The sequence below is a fragment of the Monodelphis domestica genome, chromosome 5 (genome assembly GCF_027887165.1).
Source record: "Monodelphis domestica isolate mMonDom1 chromosome 5, mMonDom1.pri, whole genome shotgun sequence".
NCBI classification, from domain to species: domain Eukaryota; kingdom Metazoa; phylum Chordata; class Mammalia; order Didelphimorphia; family Didelphidae; genus Monodelphis; species Monodelphis domestica.
The window spans coordinates 49,085,269-49,106,545 of record NC_077231.1 but is presented as its reverse complement, the minus strand read 5'-3'; the positions used below and the strand labels follow the sequence as shown (position 1 = coordinate 49,106,545).

Here is a 21,277-nt window from a genome sequence, read left to right as displayed (position 1 = left end):
ACCAGTATAGGTGACAGATGGGGAATTATCTTAGCATCATTACTTCAGTGAGGGGTCAGTAGTTCAGGCCAGGACCATTTCAATGAATCTCTTCTCCATCTGGAGTTCTTATGGCTTCTAGTATTTTTCTGGATTGTAGAAATGGACCAGAGTAATAATCAAGGAGACCAAAAAGTCCTTGACATTTTGAGAGAGGAAGAATCAAAATACCCCAAAGTGATGAAACCAAATAAGAAGCTGCCCAACTGACAAAGAGAGATAGCTTGGGGATAGAGAGCTGGGCTTGGAAATTGGAAGAGCTGCCAATCTGACTGCATGACTCCCCTATTCAGCCAACTGCAATGGTTCCAGGATGAAATAGGACTCTTCTGCTTAGCTTTGAAAGCACAACATACCCTGGCCCCAAGCTCTTTCCAACCTCATTGGACATTCTGCTCCTTCCCACATTCTCTCTGCCTCCTGGTCAAACTGGCCTTTTCTCTACCCATCACACATCACAGTGCATGTCCCATCTTCACATCTTTTTACTAGCCATCTCCAAGAATTCCTTCCTCATCTCTGCCTCCTAGCCTTCCTTTCTTCCTTCCTCCCCTTCCCTTCTGAACTGCTCCTGCCCTCTCTTAGACTACTTTATTTTTTAACTGTATCCTTATGTTAGATTTCTTTTTGTGTGTGCTTGTTGTCGGCTGCATTCAACTTATAAACACATTGAGAGTGCGGATTGTTTCTTTTGTTCTTTGTACTTGTGCCCCAAGCACCTAGCACCGAGTGTGGCAGGCTCATAATGGGCTTTTAATAAATACTGTTGAGAAATTGATTCAGGTCAGACTGCATTCTTGCCAGAGGAATGTAAGCTCCCTGAGGACAGGAGTGATTTCATTTTTGTCTTTCTATCTCCCTGGCCTCGCCCAGTGCTTGCCCAGAGAAGGCACATAATAAAGGTTTGTTGAATTAAAGAGAATCCCATTTCAGACACCCCCAAGTGTTGTGTACACATGAATATAAAGAGACCTTTTTTGAGGCTGCCATCTGGAAAACTACACAAATTGAACTTTAGCCAGTAGAATCATTACTTGCCTATTGCAGTTAGCCATTTTTTAACCTAAAAATCACCAACACAAACACACTTGACCTTTCTGTTGATTGCTGCCCATTATTACTAATCCATTTGTGTCACACTATGCAAACGATAAATGCATGCCCCATTTTCAGAAGTGTAAAAAGTTAGGTCAGCACCCACGTCTAAGGTGGTAAATCTTTGGTATTAAATATTTAAGGGATATTTGCAAGTATGAATGCTTAGGCAGACAAATCGATATTTTCCATGACCTTGAATCGACTTCCCGGGTAGGACATTTGCATGCACAGACACATACCTTTAATTCTCCAATGGAAGAGAGAAGCCCTGCTCCATAGGCTCGAAGCTGCCCTTCTTGTTTGCAAAGTCCAAACTCAATAGTAAAGAAATAACACTGGAAGAAAAAAAAACATTCAGGGTCAAACACTCATTGAATCTGAATTGAGAGCACTTCAGTCTAGCAAAATGACACCCATTGGGTACGGGTTCTTTAATATTTCCATGTTCTTTAAGTCAGTCTGAATCAAACACCCCTTCAAAAATCTAATTTCCTGATTCCTAGCCATTCTCCTGATTTGAGAGTAAAACACAGAGTTAAACCTAGTGTGAGGCAACTGGAGCTTTTTCCCAGGACATAAAAATTTAGAGGGCACAAAAAATGTATTAATGATTGGGAAAGATTATGCAATTTTCATTTTTATTACATTTTGATGACCCTGTCACTCCATCAGTGCCATAGAAACAAGTTAAGAAATAATTAAGTAAACTTGGAATCTAATGAATGCAAATACTTCCTCCCCTAACTATCCATCAGCAGCTTCACCCCAGTTTTTTTCCCTGGTCTTGTTCCTAAGCTGCTCCTGTGGGGAAAAGAGGTGGAGGGAGAAAATCTGAATCCTCAAACATCAGAAAACAATTGTCAAAATGAAAACGGAATAAATATATATATGTGTGTGTGTGTGTGTGTGTGTGTGTGTGTGTGTGTATTTTTAATAACTTCATGGTCAGGGCAGCTAAGTGGCTCAATGGATTGAAAGTTAGGCCTACATATGGGGAGGTCCTAGGTTCATATTTGGCTTCAGATAGTTCCTATCTATGTGACCCTGGGCAAGTCACTTAACCCCAATTGCATAACACTTAACACTCTTCTGCCTTTGAATCAATACTTAGTATTGATGCTAAGATGGAATAAGGGTTTTTTTAATGATCTCATGGGGTTCCCCTGTTGTCTAGGATCTCTGTCACTAATTCTGAAGGTCCCCAATTACAGCTGATTTAAGGGTGATTTTCATTTTTTTTGTCCCAAACATTACCAGGCATCAGAATTACTAGTAATATCTCTAGCAGGGCTATAAGGAGTAAGTTCCTTTTGTTAACAAAGATAATATAGTAGTAAAATCTCATTATTCTCTACATTGGCTATCACTGTGGTCATATGATTTCTCCTATACTATAGTAACTACACTTAGAAGGAAAAATTGAACATAATGCAATTCGCCCATGCAAACATTAGCCGGGCAAGCATTAGTTTTGTCCTCCTAGTATGAAAATACTAGAAGGAAAAGAAGGAGGAGGAAGAGGAAGACAAGAAGGAAGAGGAGAAGAAAGAAGAAGAGGAAGAAAAAAGGGAGAGAAGTGAGAAGAGATTAATAAAAAGGAAAATCACAGGGTCACAAATTCAGAGCAAGAAGTCGTCTATTCCACGCCTGCCCTCATTTTAAAGATAAGGAAAGTCAAGTCACAGAGGTCAAGTGGTGTGGCCAAAATCACAAAGGTAGTAAGTGTCAGAGACAGTATTAGGACCGGTTCCCTAATCATACTCTTTCCACAGCTCTCTTGGGGCACCCACACGAATTCACAGAGACACGGGTATTTTATGTTTTCAAGGGAAAAACAATGGCATCACAATATCTGTTGGATACTGTGGAAACTCTGTGGTAGTTCACAGCTTCAACATTAAATCACTCCACATCATATCTTTGTAGGCTGGATTTGGGGCGGTACTGTGATAACAAACAAGTAAAGTAGGAAATTCAATGTAGAACAGGAAATGAGGGTGGGAGAGTCCAATCCGATCCCAAGGTTTGAGATTTGTGCTCAAATTTGTGCAGTGATCAAAAGGCACATCATTCCATTAGTAAACAATTGTGGTTAGTTAAGAATGAATTTTTTTCATTTTTTCATTTAATGTGTATTATGTTTTCAAATGACTACTTAGATGCTGACATCAATAATTATTAAATTGTTTGGATCTCACTACAAAATGAATAAATTATTAAGTATTTCTTTTGACCTAGGAATAACATAAAAGAATGACTGAGATACTAATGGCTCCACGAATCAAGAAAATTTAGGAATCTGGATTAGAAGAAGGCTTTATCAGCAGCCTAGATTTTGAGTAATTACCAGAAATATAAGGAAAAGGCTGTTTAAGAGTAGCATAGTAGGCACTTATTAACTTGTGTGTTGTTGAATGAATGAATGAATGAAGATTAAAGAAATCCAAAATTAGCTCTGCTGGTTTGAAAAAGCCATTAATGAGATCATGGTTCAACCTAAATAAGCTAGAATGGCTGCTGAAATTATATAAATAGTTACTATTTTGCTGTGAGGGAGAAATGAGACTTTGCAATGTAAAAACTACACAGAATTAGCTAGGTCCTGCACTAGTAATGACAGTGCTAACTGTGTTGGCAAAGAGATGTATTTAAACTCCAGGGAGAGGGAATAAATAATTATTTCCAACCATCATCAGTAGCTTATTCCACATTCCAATGAACACATGCATTAATTTACTCTTTGTTTATTTTTGAATGTTTTATTTTCATATCAAAATGTGATAAGGATAATGTGGCCTAGAACATGGAGTCCCAGGCTGGATCCTGAAGAAGCTGAAGGCTTATTTCCATTGTACTAGTCTTCCTGAGATACTCTCTGGACTTGTATCATATTCGTAGATTGGGGTTCCAGAGGATGACTCCTACATGGCTTCTATTGGATAACATGTGAACACTCCTAGCACCCCTATTAGTATGCTCCTCATTTAGGATCATCCAGAATTGGATGTTAGCAAAGGAATTTTCTAAGAGAGGCATAAAAAACAGTGATTACAAAACATTTTCCTCTATTAATCTAGAATAAACTCCCCACTAATCAAAGCATCCAAGTGGAGAATGGGCTCAAACTTAATACAACAGTGATGTGGAGACATGTAGGAAACATATGTAACAAAGGCAACTCCCAACTCCTGCCAATTCAGGGTCTACAGGTCTTTTCTCTCTTTGTCAAGTCCTCCTGCAGTTCCCTTTTGTTGCAGTATCTCTGCTGGAAAGTTTGCTCAGTTGGGATCCCAAGGTCTACTTGGCCCACAAACTGGCTCTTAATCCTCAAGGCTAGTTTTCTCTTGAGTCCCTAATTAGTTCTCTTTTCTTCTGCCAGGGATTCCAATCCTCAATACTTCTTCCTCCATAGAGGGGAAATTGCTTTACTGTATCTGTGTCTATCTAAAACGCACTTCTCTGCTTCTTTAAATGTGCCTTGAACTCTCTTGCATGAATCTCCATGAGGTGTGTCCCTGCTGATATACACAATGACCAATGGGCTGGGATGGAGAAAGGAATGGATGTCTTCCTTCCCTTCAGGGATCTCAGTCCCCAAACACTCCAGAACCACCAATCCAAGGTCTAAATATTTAAAAGACCCCAAAGATGTGACTCAATTTTTTGCTCAGCCAATTACTTTGTTTCCTTTTAACTCAATCTTTCATACTCTCTAAAGCGGTGGTTCTCAATCTTTCTAATGCTGTTACCCCACAACACAGTTCCTCATGTTGCGGTGACTCCAAACCAAAAAATTATTTTGGTGGCTACTTCAAAGCTGTAATTTTGCTACAGTTATGATTCGGAATGTAAATACCTGATATGCATCATGTATTCTCATTGCTACAAATTGAGAGGCTGAGAACTGCTGCTCTAAAGGAATCCTTGTGTTATAGCTACAATTTTACAACTATTTGAATACCTTTTTATCAATAACTAAATCACGTGACTGTATCAACTGAATTATAGGAGGTAGAGAGGGAAGGAAATCCTATTTCCTTCCTTTGCATGATTAAGATTTTTGTTATTGTTGTTCGGTTGTGTCCCACTGTTCATGATCCTATTGGGGGTTTTCTTAGGAAAGATCCTGAACAGGTTTGCCACTTCCCTCTACAGCTCATTTTACAGGTGCAAAATAGATAAGTGTTAAGAGACTTGCCTAAGGTCACACAGTCAGTAAGTGTCTGAAGCCAGATTTGAACTCAGGAAGGTGAGTCTTTCTGACTCCAGGGCCAGCACTCTATCCACTATGACACCTAGCTGCCATGCCCCAAAGCTTTCTTTTAGGTGATGCTTTCTGTAAAGTTATCTCTTACCATCTGTCTTGTTTCTATGCCCTTCATATCCTACAGACATTGCAATTTGAACTTCTGATGTACCCCAAGTACCCCTGGGTCTTGCTATGTGATCTCATGATTTATGTCTTTAGACTTCTGAGTCTTTCCATAAGCCCAGCAGCTGGACTTACATACATTTTCTTCTCTCCAAAATTAAGAGTGTGAGCTCCAGCCAGTTAGGTGGTTCAGTGGATAAAAGCCAGGCCTGGAGATGGGTGGTCCTGCATTCAAATCTGACCTTAGACATTTCTTAGCTGTGTGAACCTGGGCAAGTCACTGAACCCCAATTACCTAGCCCTTGATGCTTTCCTGCCTTGGAACCAATTCTTGGGATCTATTCTAGGAAGGTAAAGGTTAAAAAAAGAAGAAGAAGAAGAATGTGAGTTCCTTAAGTACAAGAATTGCCTATTCCCAGTGCTTATGACAGGTTTTGGCACACAGTAAGCACCTAATAATTGCCTTTTCATTTATTTGATTTTCATCAGCAAGGGTGCTTTAGAGAGTAGAAACTCTCTCTCCACCAAAGCACATCTCAACCCTATCTAAAAAAGAGCTAAAGTTGAAAGGAATCTTAAATGCCATTGAACCCAACCTCCTCCTTTGACAAGTAAATTAATCAAAATGGTGAGATCGAGATTGGAACCCAGGCCCTACAATTGCAATACCAGGGCTCTTCTAAGGAGCTACAAGAGACTCATGGAGGCTAAATGACTTGCCCACAGTCACATGGCTATGAAGCATCTGAGGCTGAACTTAAACACGGGGCGTCTCGTCTCCCAGCCCAGCTCACTATTGACTCTGCCAGACTGCCTCTCTGTGGTTACTGTGAAGGGAAAATGTACTATGAAGTTAAAAAAAAAAAAAAGCCCAGCCTCATCATCTTGCCCGAAACCAGCCCGGGTCTGTCCTACAAAAGAGTTGGCATGTTACAAAGTACAAAGAGAGGAAAGGAGCCAAGTGGCATGCTTCATGATCCAAATCAAAACAGTCTGAGCTAACCTTAGAGGAAATCTGGTTGAAAATGCCCACTGAGACCTTCAAACAGATTTAAAACTTCATCTTCATTTTAAGTCATGCCTGCATACCTGTTAGTCAGGGGCAAGTCTCGAAAGGTCAGCGCTCCAAGTGAATCCAGATTCAGCATCAAATCCATCACCCACAATACCTTTGGTCTCTGCGTTTCTATAAGTAGGCCAGTGTCTCGGGAAATAGATGCCACATGACTTCCCGTCCATCTCTCAGAAAGGCTCCTGGACCCATACCTGTTCTGGGAGGCATTCCAGCAACTGTGACCTTCCACCCCTCCTTCCATCTGCTGATTTCTTATCTGCTTTATCCTTCAGCGTGTCTCCTGCTGTTCCCTACTCCCAACAGACCCTTCAACGTCTTCTTCCTGCGCCCTCTCTCTTGTTGGAGAAGTCCGGATTTTGCCAAAAGAGTCTCTTTCTATTTGTGAGTTCCACACATGCTAACAGATAAAGGGAGATGATAAAATTCCAGTAATAAACAGTCCCTGAACTTAATGAGTCAGTAAAACGTGGATGATTATCTTGCTAGAACATGCCCTTCCACATTCTGACATCTCTGTTTCTGCTGCCAGCGAAAACCCAGCCTTCAGAGTCTCGCAGACAGGCCAATTAAGGAAGAGGGCAAACTAATATTGCTGATGCCCAGAGTTTGGTCCAGATTTAGACTCGTGCCCATTCAGTCCGGCGGAAAACCAGAGGGATGAGCTAAAGGGGGTGATCCATGCTGTCCCTTTCCAGCCTAAGATTCCAGGATGAGTGAGTCATATTTGGAAGGGCTTACTTTTTCCCAATATGCTCTTTAAATAAGATATTGTTTCTTCTTTCTTCTGGAACTACCCAGGAAGAGATATAAAATCTGGGCACAATCATTAGGGACTGGAGTTGTGATTTCCCTGGTGTCCCAGTAAGGAAAACGGCCTTCCTACATCAGCATCTTCTCTGTAACTTCATTTTAGAAAGTTTAGAAACCTATAGGGGCAACTAGGTGGCTCAATGGATAGAGAGCCAGGCTTGGAGTCAAGAGGTCCTGGGTTCAAATCTGACCTGGAAATTATTAACTATGTGACCGTGGGCAAATCATTTAACCCCAGTTGCCTAGTCCTTGCTGCTCTTTTGCCTTAGATCCAACATACAGTATTGATTCTAAGACAGAAGAGAAGGGTTGAAAGAAAGAAAAAAAGTTGCCTAGAGTACTGGAGAGGTGAGATGATTTGCCCCAATACACAAGACTTGAACTCAGGGCTTCCAGGCTTTGAGGACAGTTCTTTGTCTACTATCCCATGTTGCCTCCAACACTACTAGCATTGCAGAAGGAATATCCTTTAGGTTTTCTTTTTTTTTTTTTTTAATCATTACCTTCTGTCTTAGTATCCATTCTAAGACCAAAGAGAGGCAAGGACTAGGCAATCAGGGTTAAGTGACTTGCCCAAAGTCATACACTTAAGAAGTATTGAGGCCAGATTTAAATCCAGGACCTCCAGAAATCCAGTGTTACCTAGTTGCCCCTTATGCTTAAGGTTTCCAAAAACTCTGCACTTCACAAACCCCAGCAATGGCCAAAAGGTCATCTCTAGTATTTGAGCACTAATCCAAAAACTTGTAATGAGATTAGGGAGCATGCCTTACCTTAAAGAGGCCCCCTCCTCATTTAGCTTTGAACATTCCCAGATTCCCATGTTATGAATGAACATTTTTTCTCCTCCATGTAGGATGAAAAGGAGAAAGGGAAGAGTCAAAAATCACTTATAGAAATTAGATGAATGAGGTTGAGATGAGGAAGCTCCTCAAATGGCAATCTGATTTTGGAGTACTTTGCTACAATCACAGGAGTATGTTAAGTGACTTTCTGTATGTTTAAACACGAAAATAAGATAGATCACCCAATGCTGCCATCTTCAGATCATTACTTGGTAGTTCATTACCAGCATAACTGAAATGGAACCTACTTACATGAGAGGACCCAGAAAGTGGGGGAAACTGGGTATAACCACACTGCAGAGATCACATTTGGCAAAATACCAAATGATGCAATGGGGCTTGATAAAAAAAAAAAAGTCCAGTCAACCCCTGAGTACCATGTTTGGGGTAATCTAACAGAAATGTAAATTATATGACAAAATGTCCATATAAAGAGATATGTGACTTCTTCTGGGTGCACTTGCTGGGACAATAACTCAATATTCAGATGTCCCATGGGGAGTTCTCTTTCCTACCTCACTCTCGACAGTAGAAATTGCTTCATTGTTTTAAACTCTTAACTTTTGTCTTAGAATGAAAATGGTGTATTGGTTCCAAGACAGAAAAGTGATAAGGACTAGGCAAAGGAGGTTAAGTGACTTGCCCACAGCCACACAGCCAGAAGTGCCTGAGGCCAGATTTGAACCATCTCTAGACCTGGCTCTCAATCCACTGAACCACCCCCAAAAAGCTGCCCCAAAAAGTTGTTTCCTTCTTTTTACTTCTCTCTCTAGAACCTAGGACAATAGAAGAATGTTTGCAAAGCCTTTCCTAACTACATTCTACAGTAATAACTAGCATTTATATAGTACTTTAAGGTTTGTGAAGCTCTTTCAATGTAACTCATTTGAGCATCACAACTACACTGTGAAGTAGGTGTTATTATTATCTCCATTTTACAGATGAAGAAATTGAGGGCGCCAAGAGGTTAAATGATCACTGAACTGTTTTGATTGCAGAATCCCAAAGGCAGAGAGTATTTTCCATCTCTTAGAACAGCCCTATGCAGAAAGTAATATGATACATTCTAGTATGAATGAATAAAAACAGTAAAAAAAGGGAAAGACTATATATGTGCCTTCTTTTTCTCTCCTATCCCTTTTGAAAGGTCATATCTTTAAAAAGATACTCTTTAGGTATGATTGGAGAGGGTAGTTTGATTTTTAAAGAAGAAGCAAGTATAATGACACTTCCCCTATCTCAAATCTATCAGGGGGTCCAGAAAAATAATATTCTGATACATGATTGTAATGGAATACCATTGTGCCATAAGAAATGATGAACAAGATGAATTCAGAAAAACCTGAAAAGACTTCTATGAACTGATGCAAAGTGAACCAAGCAGAACCAGGAGTACACTGTATAGAGTAACAGAAATATTGTCTGATGATCAACCGTGAAAGACTAAACTATTATCAATATAACAACATCCCAGGATAACCCCAAAGGAAATATGCTATCCAAAACTATAAAACTGTTGGGGTCTGATTGCACATCAAAGCACGTCATCTTTCACTTTATTTCCTTCATGAGTTTTTTATTGTATGTGTAATATTAGTCATCTCTCACAGCTTGGGGAATATGAAATATGTATTATATGAAAGCTAGTATAACTGGCATATAATGTATAACAGGCTGATATAACTATAGCAGACTATTTACCATGTTGATTGGGGAGGGGATGAAGGGAGGGAAAGAATCTAAATCACAAAATGTCAGAAAACAATTGTGAAAAAAAATAAAAGAAAGCAAAAATAGAGCAGAAGCTGCCTTTTACCTTATTTTGTATCTCTAGCATTTAGTACAGTGCCTAACATAATAGTATGTACTGATATTGAGCAATCTAAAGATAAACCATGAGTCCAAAGGGCTGAAGACAATTCATACAGGCCAGAGAAGTGATGGACTTAAAATGAAGAATGAGACATACATTTTTGGATATCACCAACATGGAAATTGGTCTTATTGGACTATTTATATCAAATAATTGTTATAAAGTTTTTATTTTTTAATTTTTATTTTTCCATTGGGGCAGCTAGGAGCAGGAAGAAGAAAAGTTTTAAAGTGCTTATAAAAATAAGTCAGTAAAATAAAAAGAAAAGTAAAAAAAATTCTCTCAGTAGCCAAATAGTTATTATTGTCTTTTGCTTAAATTCATATGTTTTTCTGGCAGTACAGAACCTCAGGCCTTCTTTTAGCGCTAATTTACTCTTTCTTTTCATGAAACTCTAAGGAACTTTGATATTCTACTTATTGCAAATGAGAAAAGCAATAGAGAAGCAAGGTGTTATTATAAGTAATAATATAATAATAAAAATAATAATAACTATCTTAATATAGTGTTTTAGGGCTTATAAAGCACTTTGCATGTTAACTCATTTGATATTCACAACAATCCTGTAAGGTAAGTACTCATATTATTTCCATTTTACAGATGAAGAATTTGAGGCAGACAGAGGTTAAGTGACTTGCCCTTAATCACATAGTATCTGATGAAGGTTTTCTTCTTAACTCCAGCTCCAGAACCCTATCTATTACCCCACTTAGCTATGTGATAGGGACGCTGATTGCTGGAAGAAGTCACAGCCCATAGCAAACAACAAAGAATCTAAAAAACATGTACAAGGTTACTAAAATCAAAGCCACCAGGGGCAGTTTTGCATGGAGACAATAGCTCCGTACATCACAATCTTAATATATCATGGTTATTTTATATATAATATATCATGGTAATTATATCATGGTTAGAACACAATATGGCCATTGATTCTTAAGCTCATCAACAGTAAAGATTGTTCCATTCTTGATATTTCTATTCCCAACACCTAGCACAATGCCCGGTATATAATAAGTGTTTAATTGATATTTGTCCACTTATTTTTTTAAGCCTTCCATCTTTGAATCAATACTGTGTACTAGTTCCAAGGCAGAAGAGTGGTTAGGGCTGGGCAATGGAGATTAAGTGACTTGCCCAGGGTCACACAGCTGGGAAGTGTCTGAATCCAGATTTGAACCCAGGACCTCCCATCTCTAGACCTGACTCTCAGTCCATTGAGCTACCCAGCTGCCCCCTATTTGTCCACTTATTGATTGACATGATCCTAAGTCACCAAGAAAATGTTAGTATAGTGGAAAATCAGATGGTACCATAGAGATCTAGTCAATCCATTAACAAGGACATCTGAAGGACCTACTATCTGCCAGCCACTATCCAATGCCCTCCAAGTCTTCATACTCTAAATCTAGTGCCCTATCCCCTATGCTATGCATTTTTTCTACTGTCACCTCACTCCCTCTCTATGTCCAATACACCTTGTTTAAGAGGTCCTGGAACTTTCGATCCAGATATCTCAGTGGCAGGTACATACCCCCAAGGAAGTTAATGATAAGAATAAAAACGCCATATACATCATAATATTCACTACTCCTTTGTAGTAGCAAGGAGTAAGAAACAAAGTAGATGTCCATCGAGGCAGAAATGGCTAGACAAATTATGGTACATGAATATAGAGAGAATATTGCTACAAATAAGAAATGACTGTAGAGAATTCAGTAAGCGTGGCATTGTTTATATGAACTGATACAAAATGAAGTAAGCAGAACCAGGAAAAAATATACAACATAACAGCAACGATATAAACAGAAAGAACAATGAAATGAAATTGAATACTATGTGATTATATTAAGCAAGCTCACCCTAGGAGAGGAGCTGAGAAGATACACCTGCCTCCTCTCATTGCACATGCTGAGGGTTATGAGTGTGAAATATTGTGTATAATGTCAGATAGAGTCAATATTTGCTTTTTTCTCTTTCTTCTTTCATCTTTACTCTAAGGGATAGCTCAGTGGGGAGGGAAGGAGTTAGAAATATGGGAAATAAAATGTGATTTGGAAAAAAAAGACTTTAGTAAAATGTTTTTAAATGATAAATGGAGCCAAGGAAATGTGTAACATCTTTAGAAAGATTTACAAATTCTTAAAATAACATTTTTTTGTTCTTTACAGAAATGGTTTTGGGTAGCTGAGGTTTCATTTTATTTAACCTAAAATATGTTTCCCATAACTCTGATGTTGTCTTCTCAAGTCTTTTATTTGGGGAACAACATAATTTATGTTTACAAATCAAAAAGAAAAGCAGAAGAGTCTGGAGTTCGAGTATTATCCACAATATGGATTCATTGGGTTGATATGCCCAGTTCTTCTAATGTTGCGAAGGGGCATTTTCCCCCCAAAGCAAGTCTTTATTTATTTTTATACCATTCCTCTTCTGGTGATCTTGTATTGCTGCAGGCCATGGACTGCCAGAGCCTCCAAAGATTTGAAATTAAGAATCATCCAAAGGTCAATAGAGAGGCAGGTAGTGGGCATGCGCACCTGTACGGTACCTTAAAAACAAGGAAGGAAACAGAAGTGTTCTGTTTTATCAGAGGGGAAAACAAATATGTCCTGATCACAAGCAAGAGACTCAGGATGAAATATGTAATCCAGAACCATAGAAGGAAATGTCAGATCAAAATGGGCCACTCTTCACTTAATTGCTTTTGTGAGGTTTTTATTCTATGAGTGTTATGCTTTCTTCTTTCAAGACACAAGGAATGTGGAAATATGCATTGCATGATAACACTAGCATAACCTGCATCAGACTAGTTACTGGCTTGGGGAAGAGGAAAGAAAGGGAGGGAGAGAGAATGTCAACTGCAAAATTTCAGATACCCTTTGTTAAAAAGTGTGTCTACAGGTAATTGAAAAGAAAAGAGGGAAGAGTGAAAATGAAAATGGGAGGGGGGAATCCCTAGAACCCATTTGAGCTCATTTGTGAAGACGCAGGACTCTTTCTTACCCTTTCTAAAACCCTGGGCCCTCCTAGAGGCAGTTAGTCTTCCTATAAGGAAGAGAATAGCAATTATAACCCAATTATCTAGTCTATTTAGAGAGTCTTCTAAGTCGTATAAGAGACAGAGTACTTGACTTGAAGTAGGGAAGACCTGTGTTCAAATCCTGCCTCAGACCCTGGACAAGTCACTTAATTTCAGAGCCTCAATTTCCTCATCTATAAAATGGGGATAATAAGAACTCTTAGTTGTGAGAATCAAATAAGATAATATTGAAAAGTACTTTGTAAACTTTAAAGCACTATATGACTGCTTGCTATTATTACTATTACTACAAGGTGTATAAAACACTTAGCTCACAAATCTATAAGACAGGTAGGACAGGTCTCATTGTACCCATTTTACAAATGAGAAGACCAAAACTCCAAGAGGAGCAGTAAGTGCTCACTCTTCCCCAACTAATTAGTGTCAGGGCAGGAAATCAAATCCAAGAAATCCTGACTTGACAGCTTTTTTTTTTCCTATTATTCGAATAGAGTGTAGTGGTGGAATTTCAAGTACAATCATGTTCTCTAATAAGCTGTGCCCATGAAGAGTAAAAAGAATACACATTTTAGTAGGTTAAAAATTACTATAGAATAAATTAAAAGTAAAAACCTAAGCTCTGAGGAAGCATTATACCAAATCGTGTGGAAAATGGATGATCAAAAATGAGAGCATCATTGGTGGGGAGTCGGGGGCTGCGTTGGGGGGGGGGGGATGTAAGCATCAGCAGAAAGTGGCCTTTATTGAAGAATGTGTTGATGTAGGTGGTTTTCCACTGAAATGTTTGGTCAGATTTTTATTTGTGTTTTTTAACTGTTGTACTCTATATCTTTTTTAGAAGCTTTCTAGAATAAATGGATAATTTTGCTAAAATGCCCTCTGGCTATTTTGGTTTTATAGTCCTTCTTGGGCCTATCTGAGAGCATTTCCAACTTCAAAGAATGCTGTTGGGCTGAGTTATCATTTAAGTGGAATTGAGAGTGACTTGGGCCTTTCATGGTCTGGGGAGAAAAAAAAAAGGAAAATGATTCCCTAGCCCCTCTCCACACCCCTTAGAGTGTGTTTGAAGGAGTAAGTATTAAGGAATGGCCTAAGAGGAGTCCTGGCTCATTAAGAAAATCAAATCATTAGTGCCAGAAACTTAGACTTCGGAATCAAATGTAGATAATTACCCCTCAATCAGTTTTCCACACTCTCCAAGCAAGAAGATCAGAAACAGGCGGTGATCTATGCAACAGCCACAATAATAGTAATAGGATGTGATTTCATTGTATGGATAATGATGGATGATGATGGTGGTGGTGGTCTTAGTAGTGGTGTTTATGTATGTTTTATGATTTATCAAGCTTTTATATATGTTATCCCATTTGATGCCCACAAAAACCCAGCAGGGTAGGTAAAACATCCTCATTTTACTGAGGAGGAAACTTGGGCTAAGACCTAAAGTAACTTGCCTAAAGTCACACAGATGGGAAGTATCAGAGGCAGAATTCAAACTCAGCTCTTCTTCACACCAAGTTCAGCACTTCCAGTGGAGGAAATGTCCTCCAACAATGTAGATTGGCAACTTTTCTTGGACTTTTTGTCTGGTATGGCTAGTATGTGTCAGAGTTAGGATCTGAACACAGCTATTCCTGACTCTCCAGATAACATAGCACTGCAAAACAATAACAACAATAATCACAATCCCCTGCAAGCCCAACATGACTAGTCAATTGAGCTCTTGTGTTTGCACTTTGTTCAACATGAAGAAACTACTGTGAATGGAAGAATTCGATGGGGTAGCCTACTTCTGAGGGCTGGCAATAATCATAAACAGTGTGATTATAAGCTTAACACAGAGAACAGAGGAGTGAGTGGTGATCCGTCATTCTGATACCATAAAAAGTTGACATACATCAGATCAAATCAGAAATATCAATATTCCACCTTCAGTAAATGCTTTAGGATAGCCTTCTAATGGGTCTACCTGCTTTAAATCTCTCCCACTCCAGTCCATGCTCCATTCAGTCACGAAGTGATTTTCCTCTAAACTACAGATTCAGCTGTCACCTGCCCCCTACTCAATAAACTCCACTGGCTCCCCATCAATCCAAGACCAGATACAAAATACTTTGTCTGCATTCCAAACCCTTCATAACCCAGCCCTTTCCCACCTTTCCAGTCTCCCTTACCCCCTCTCCAAGCACTCTTTCATCCAGGGACACTGGCCTCCAAACTCTTTAACAAACAAGACGCTCTATCTCTTGGCTCCAGAAATGTTCTCCGGCTTTCCTTTAGGCATGGAATGCTCTCCCTCCTCAACTCTACTGACTGACTTCCCTAAGTTCCTTTAAGTTCTAACTAAAATCCCTTTCCCAATCTTTCTTAATTTGAGTGCCTTCTCGCTGTTATTATTTCCTATTTATCTTGTATATAGCTTGCTTTGCATCTATCTGTATATTTTTATGTTGTCTCCCCTATTAGAGTATAAGTATCTTGAGGACAGGGATTGTCTTTTGTCTCTTTTTGTGTCCCCAGCACATGGCAGAGTGCCTAGAACATAGTTGTATATTTTTATATTGTCTCACCGATTAGATTATAATTTCATTATGGACAGAGATTGTCTTTTGTCTTTTTTTTTATCCCTAGCACTTAGCACAGTGCCTGACATCTCAGACTAGGTAGTTAATAAATGTCGACTGATAGATTGATTGGATGGCTCTGATTACTAAAGTGAGAAAACTCTCGTATAAAAAATGGCCTCAAAGACATGAATATTTTCCTTGTATAGCATAAAACAATTGGAGGCATCTCATCAGTTATAAACGAAGGATTTTACCAGATTGCATTTTACCAAATGGTACTTTTGGTTCCAAGTCACACAACAATGAATTGACCAGTGCAGGGCAAACATTTTAAAAAATCCTGATGTCTAAGTCTAGATTAGTTGAAATAAGAGTTGATATTGGGGTAATACTGAAAACTGAAGAGGAAAAATGGTAAGATCCTGAGGTCGCCGAAAAACTTCACTTAACTTTACCTCCTAGTGAACTGGATGACAGACATAACGTTAGCTCAAAAAATTTTTGAAAAAGATCTGTGCAGACTTGGACTGGAATTCCAAATGTCCTTTAAAGTGTAATAGCATGAATCCAACTAGTGGACAGAAATTGGGCCTGGGCCTATCTATGATTTAGTCGATATAAACAACTTCTAGATAAAGAAAAAACAAAATACCAAACTTCTCTCCATCGATGCAGTCCAGCATCTTCCCTGCAATTTATAGTGTCAAAGAATGTCTTTGCACCAAGAATTTAGGTGATTTTTTAAATTTTTTTTTTAATTTTTAATTTTAAGTGATGTGTCAAAGGTAAGATCTCTACCTGGCTCCAGGGTCAACTCTCTATCCACTATGCCACATTGCCTTTTAGTAGAGTAATTACACCAAAATAAGTAAATTTTAAAACCTGGCATTTGTTAACCAGGTCTGTGCTGGAGCCAGTTTATGACAGCCAGTCATTAAATTTCCAGTAGGAGCATTTACACATCAGAACTTAGCAAGCACTCTTTTTAAAAGGGAAAAGGGTGTGATTAATTGCTGTATTGATTATGTGGCCTTGAAAAGGTAATAGAGAAAACGTTAACAATGCCGATTAAACTCAAAAGTTCCAATGTATCCTTTTTTTTTTTTTTCAGAGAGCTGGTTGTTAAGCATTTGCCTGCACACACTTGGTATTCACAAATGAATGCTTTCTTCAGCGCTGTTGCCATGGTAAGAATTATACATATATAGGAGTGGACTTCCATCTGAGAGGGAATGGGGATAATGCTTTGCCGGTAATTTACGCACCACTTGATGCCCTTGAGTCACTAATTAAGGATCTTATCTGGCTCTGCCACTCAGGCTTTGTAGAGACACTGGAGTTTCGGTCGGCTTCCTTGCTGTAACTGTTGGGCCATTGATTATGTCAATGGTATTTAAGGCATCTGGTTATTGTCTGATCCAACTTGCATTTTTGTTACATTAATCTTCTATGTAGATGACCAAACACACATATATAAATTTATATGTGTACATCTGTGCAACCAAATACATATAAAATAAATTATATATAAAATATATGTGTATATGCAAAATAAAAAATTATATTTGTTGTTGGTTAGGCATTTGTAGCCATGTCCTACTTCTCATGAGCTATCTCATTTGATATCTGCAAAAACCCTCATTAAAAAAAAAAAGTTTTAAACCCTCACCTTCCATCTTGGAGTCAATACAGTGTATTGGCTCCAAGGCAGAAGAGTGGTAAGGGCTAGGCAATGGGGGTCAAGTGACTTGCCCAGGGTCACACAGCTGGAAAGTGTCTGAGGTCAAATTTGAACCCAGGACCCCCTGTCTCTGGGTCTGGCTCTCAATCCACTGAGCCACCCAGCTGCCCCCAACACATCTTCATTTTATACATGAGGAAACTTTGCCTAAGACCTAAGGGATTTTCTTGGTAAAAACACAGGAGCAGTTTTCCATCTCCTTCTCCCGCTCATTTTAATAGATGAGGAAACTGAGGTAAACAGGCTTACATGACTTGCCCAGAGTCACACCGATAGTTTTGATTGTCAGATTTCAGTCAGATTTGAACTCAGAATCATGAGTCTTCCTGATTCCAGGCCCAACATTCTATACACTGTGCCATCTAGTTGACCTCTAAAAATTATATTATCCAAAGATAAGAACACTAGCAATCCCTCCAAATATGAGCCAATTGTGTGTTTATGTATTTTATACAAATAATTCACTAAATTCAAAAATAATATCTTTGTTTCATTTTTAAAACCCTTGCTTCTGTCTTAGAAGCAATATTGTGTACTGTTTCAAGGCAGAAGAGTGGTAAGGGCCAGTCAATGGAGGTTAAGTGACTTGTCCACAGTCACACAACTAGGAAGTACTAGGTTCAGATTTGAACCTGGGACCTCCCATCTCCGGTCCTGGCTCTCGATCCAATTAAGCTATCTTCCTGCCCTCAAAAATAATGTTTTTAATACATATCACCTGAGCAAATATTCATCATCTCTAAGTTTTCAAGATACAAATATATCTAGTAAAAGAAATCCAAAAGCTAGGAGAACAGGATGAAAGATGTGCCATTCTGTCTTCTAGTTCAATTCTAGGAATTGTATCGGGAAGGTTTTTTGTGAATCTATAGTTGACAAACTTACATCTTAATGCTTTTATTCAACTACCCAAAAAAGCAATGATTTTGTTGCCCTGCATGATAATCCACACATTAAAATCAAAAGGATAAAAGCAGAAAAGCAACTTGTCCTAAGATTGTTCTAGTCTAATCATCATCAATAAAGCCAGGACAAGAAGATGGTAGAACCCATGCAGCACAAGACTGCAGGCTGTAAAAACTTTACATCTACCAAATTCCTAGCAAAAATGACCTAGTGGCTAGAATTCCATATAAATCAGAAGCTCATGAACTTCAATGGGCTGAGAGATGACAGATCTCCATTCTGCAAATACAGATCTCAAAACACATCCTTCTAAATTCAACCAATAAATTATACTAGAACCGGATCATTATCAAAGACAGTTGTCACCTACCATTGCCTGGAAATGGCCTTGATTTGTAAAAGCTCAGGGGTAATGCTTTTAGTAGCAAATACTCGTCGTCTCCAACCTCACTAGAATGCCCGTATGACCTAGACTTATGTGCCCTGGTGACTAGGATTATATGTCAGATACTTGTTATATCCAAACCAAAAATGCAGTCCTCAAAATATCCTTGAGAATTAAACAAATAAACTGATCTGGGCTGTATTCACAGGCAGAACTGCTGCCCACACTGAAATGAAAGAGAAAAGGAGTGATTCAAAAACTAAGCAATGAGAGATAACCAGAGGAGAGTCAAGTCAAATCAAGTCAATAAACATTTAGTAACGGTACATTATGTACTAGTGGGGCAGCTTGGTGGTGCAATGGATAGAGTGCTGGGCCCGGCATCAGAAGGATCCATCTTCCATCTCTTTTCAAACTTTGGCATCCCTCAAACTTCCCATAGTTCCCCCTCCACCCACCCCTGAGAACCTTGCTACATAATTTGCTAAAAAAAAAATGAAGACTCATGAATTTATATCTGGTCTTGGATACTTACAAGCTAGATGACCCTGTACAAGTCACTTAACCTTGTTTGCCTCAGTTTCCTCATCTGTAAAGTGAGCAGGAGAAGCAAATGGCAAACCATTCCAATATCTTTGCTAAGGAAATCTCAAATGGAGTCATGAAGAATCAGACACAAATGAAAAAACAACTCTACTGCAATCACAAAAATTTTGCTAAGCGTGTAGCTACAAAAAAAAAGAGTAAAAATATCCCCAACCCTCAAGGAACTTACAATCGTGCAAACTTAGTCCTACAAAGAAAAAAAAAAGGAAGATATGTAAAGGGAAAATAGGAAATAATCTCAGAGGGAAGGTGCAAATTTTAAGGAGAACCCAGACAGGCTTCTTGCAGAAGGTATTAATTTTAGCTGATACTTAAAAGAAGATAAGGAATTAATTTAAGATTAGGGAAGTCAGGAGTTGGAGACAAGGAGGGAGAGAGTTTCAGGTTGAGTTGAATTGGTTCACCAACCTATCAAGATGAGGAAGGAAAATGAGTAGAGCTAGTATAGAACTGGTGGCCTGGGAAAAGCTGAAGGATAAGGGGAGTATAGGTCATGGTGAGGATAAAAGCACAGATTTAGGGGTGATGAAGGAGAAGGAAAGGCAGAATTTTAAAAGTCTGTGATTAGATGAATGAATTTCTGGTTTTGTGAACATGGAAATGGAACACTTGTGGGTGACATCAAAAATCAAAGGTATGGGGGGCAGCTAGGTAGCTCAGTGGATTGAGAGTTAAGCCTAGAGATGGGAGGTCCTAGGTTCAAATCTAGCCTCAGACACTTCCCAGCTGTGTGACCCTGGGCAAGTCACTTGACCCCCATTGCCTAGCCCTTACCACTCTTCTGCCTTGGAGCCAATACACAGTATTGACTCCAAGACAGAAGGTAAGGGTTTAAAAAAAAAATCAAAGGTATGGCCATCTCTGTGTGCAGTTGACATGAGACAGAGGAAATGGCATTGGGAAATGATTCAGTTGATGAACTGGGAAGTAAGAATAGTTGAGGTAATATCAAAAAAGAAGTTGAAGTCCTCCCTGAGAGCATAGTATTAAAGCCACATGAAAAGGGATTTTCTCATCAAGGAGAAGGGTCATCTTATTTTCAGAGACCAGAGGAAGGAAAGGACAAGGCAGTAAAGGGCAATATCAATGGGTTTCAAGATAAAGAGAGCAAGAGAAGAGGGAGCTCATTTCAGATGGCCTCAGTTTTTCAGTAAAGTAATCAGCTGAGAAAGTAAAGGGAAAGGGAAAGATGTGGTGAGCCTAAAGAGAGAAGAGAAGGTTTGGAATAGCTTCGGTGCGGAGTGACCATTGGAATCGATTGGGAAAGAATAAAAAGATTACCTTGTGTACCTGGTTGAGTTTAGTTAACATAACTTTATAGTGTACCCTGTCATCATGGTTCTGTGACTTCGTCCAAATCTATTAAGCAGTGGGGGGTGGGGGGGGAGCAGAAGCAGAGAAGGCAGATGGTAGGAATAATTCAGGCCTGGGGTTTGGCAAGGAATGAATGGGGAAAGGACAAGCAATAGAAAGATTAGAGACTAGAGAACAGTGTGAAGTAGGATTAGGTAATTATAATATGATCAACATTGGGAAAGGAAGAAATTGAAGTCAGAGCAAAGGTAATTTCATAGTAAACTTCCAAAGACAGATTTTTGAATGGTGGTGGCAAAGGAAGAGTATGGAAGGGGCAGTAGGGAGCAAAGAGTTTTCTGACTCCTCTAGCCCTCCTCCAAAACCAGTGTGTTGGGGAAGAGAGGAAGGCATGACAAAAGGCACAGCCAATACCAGAGAGGATAACCAAGAATGTTTGGTCATTGGGGGAAACCAAGTCTCAGTGAGAGAAGGGCAATGCAAGGAGGATGAGAGGAAGAGGTCCAGAATGAGGGGAGTTTGGTCATTGTAGAACAAGAACTCCAGAGAGCACGATGAAAAGGGCTGACAGAATTGGAGTGAGACACAGTAGAGTGAGGATAA

General features: G+C 39.1%; 1 protein-coding gene across 1 annotated transcript in view; it reads right to left on the bottom strand.

Moving 5' to 3' along the window:
- Window positions 1–21,277, bottom strand: part of TPH2 (tryptophan hydroxylase 2) — a 135,931-nt gene that overhangs the window by 18,643 nt on the left and 96,011 nt on the right. The window contains exon 9 of the mRNA XM_001363038.4: window positions 1,377–1,472. Within this exon, the coding sequence (XP_001363075.1) occupies window positions 1,377–1,472 (96 nt within the window). The remainder of the gene's footprint in view (window positions 1–1,376; window positions 1,473–21,277) is intronic.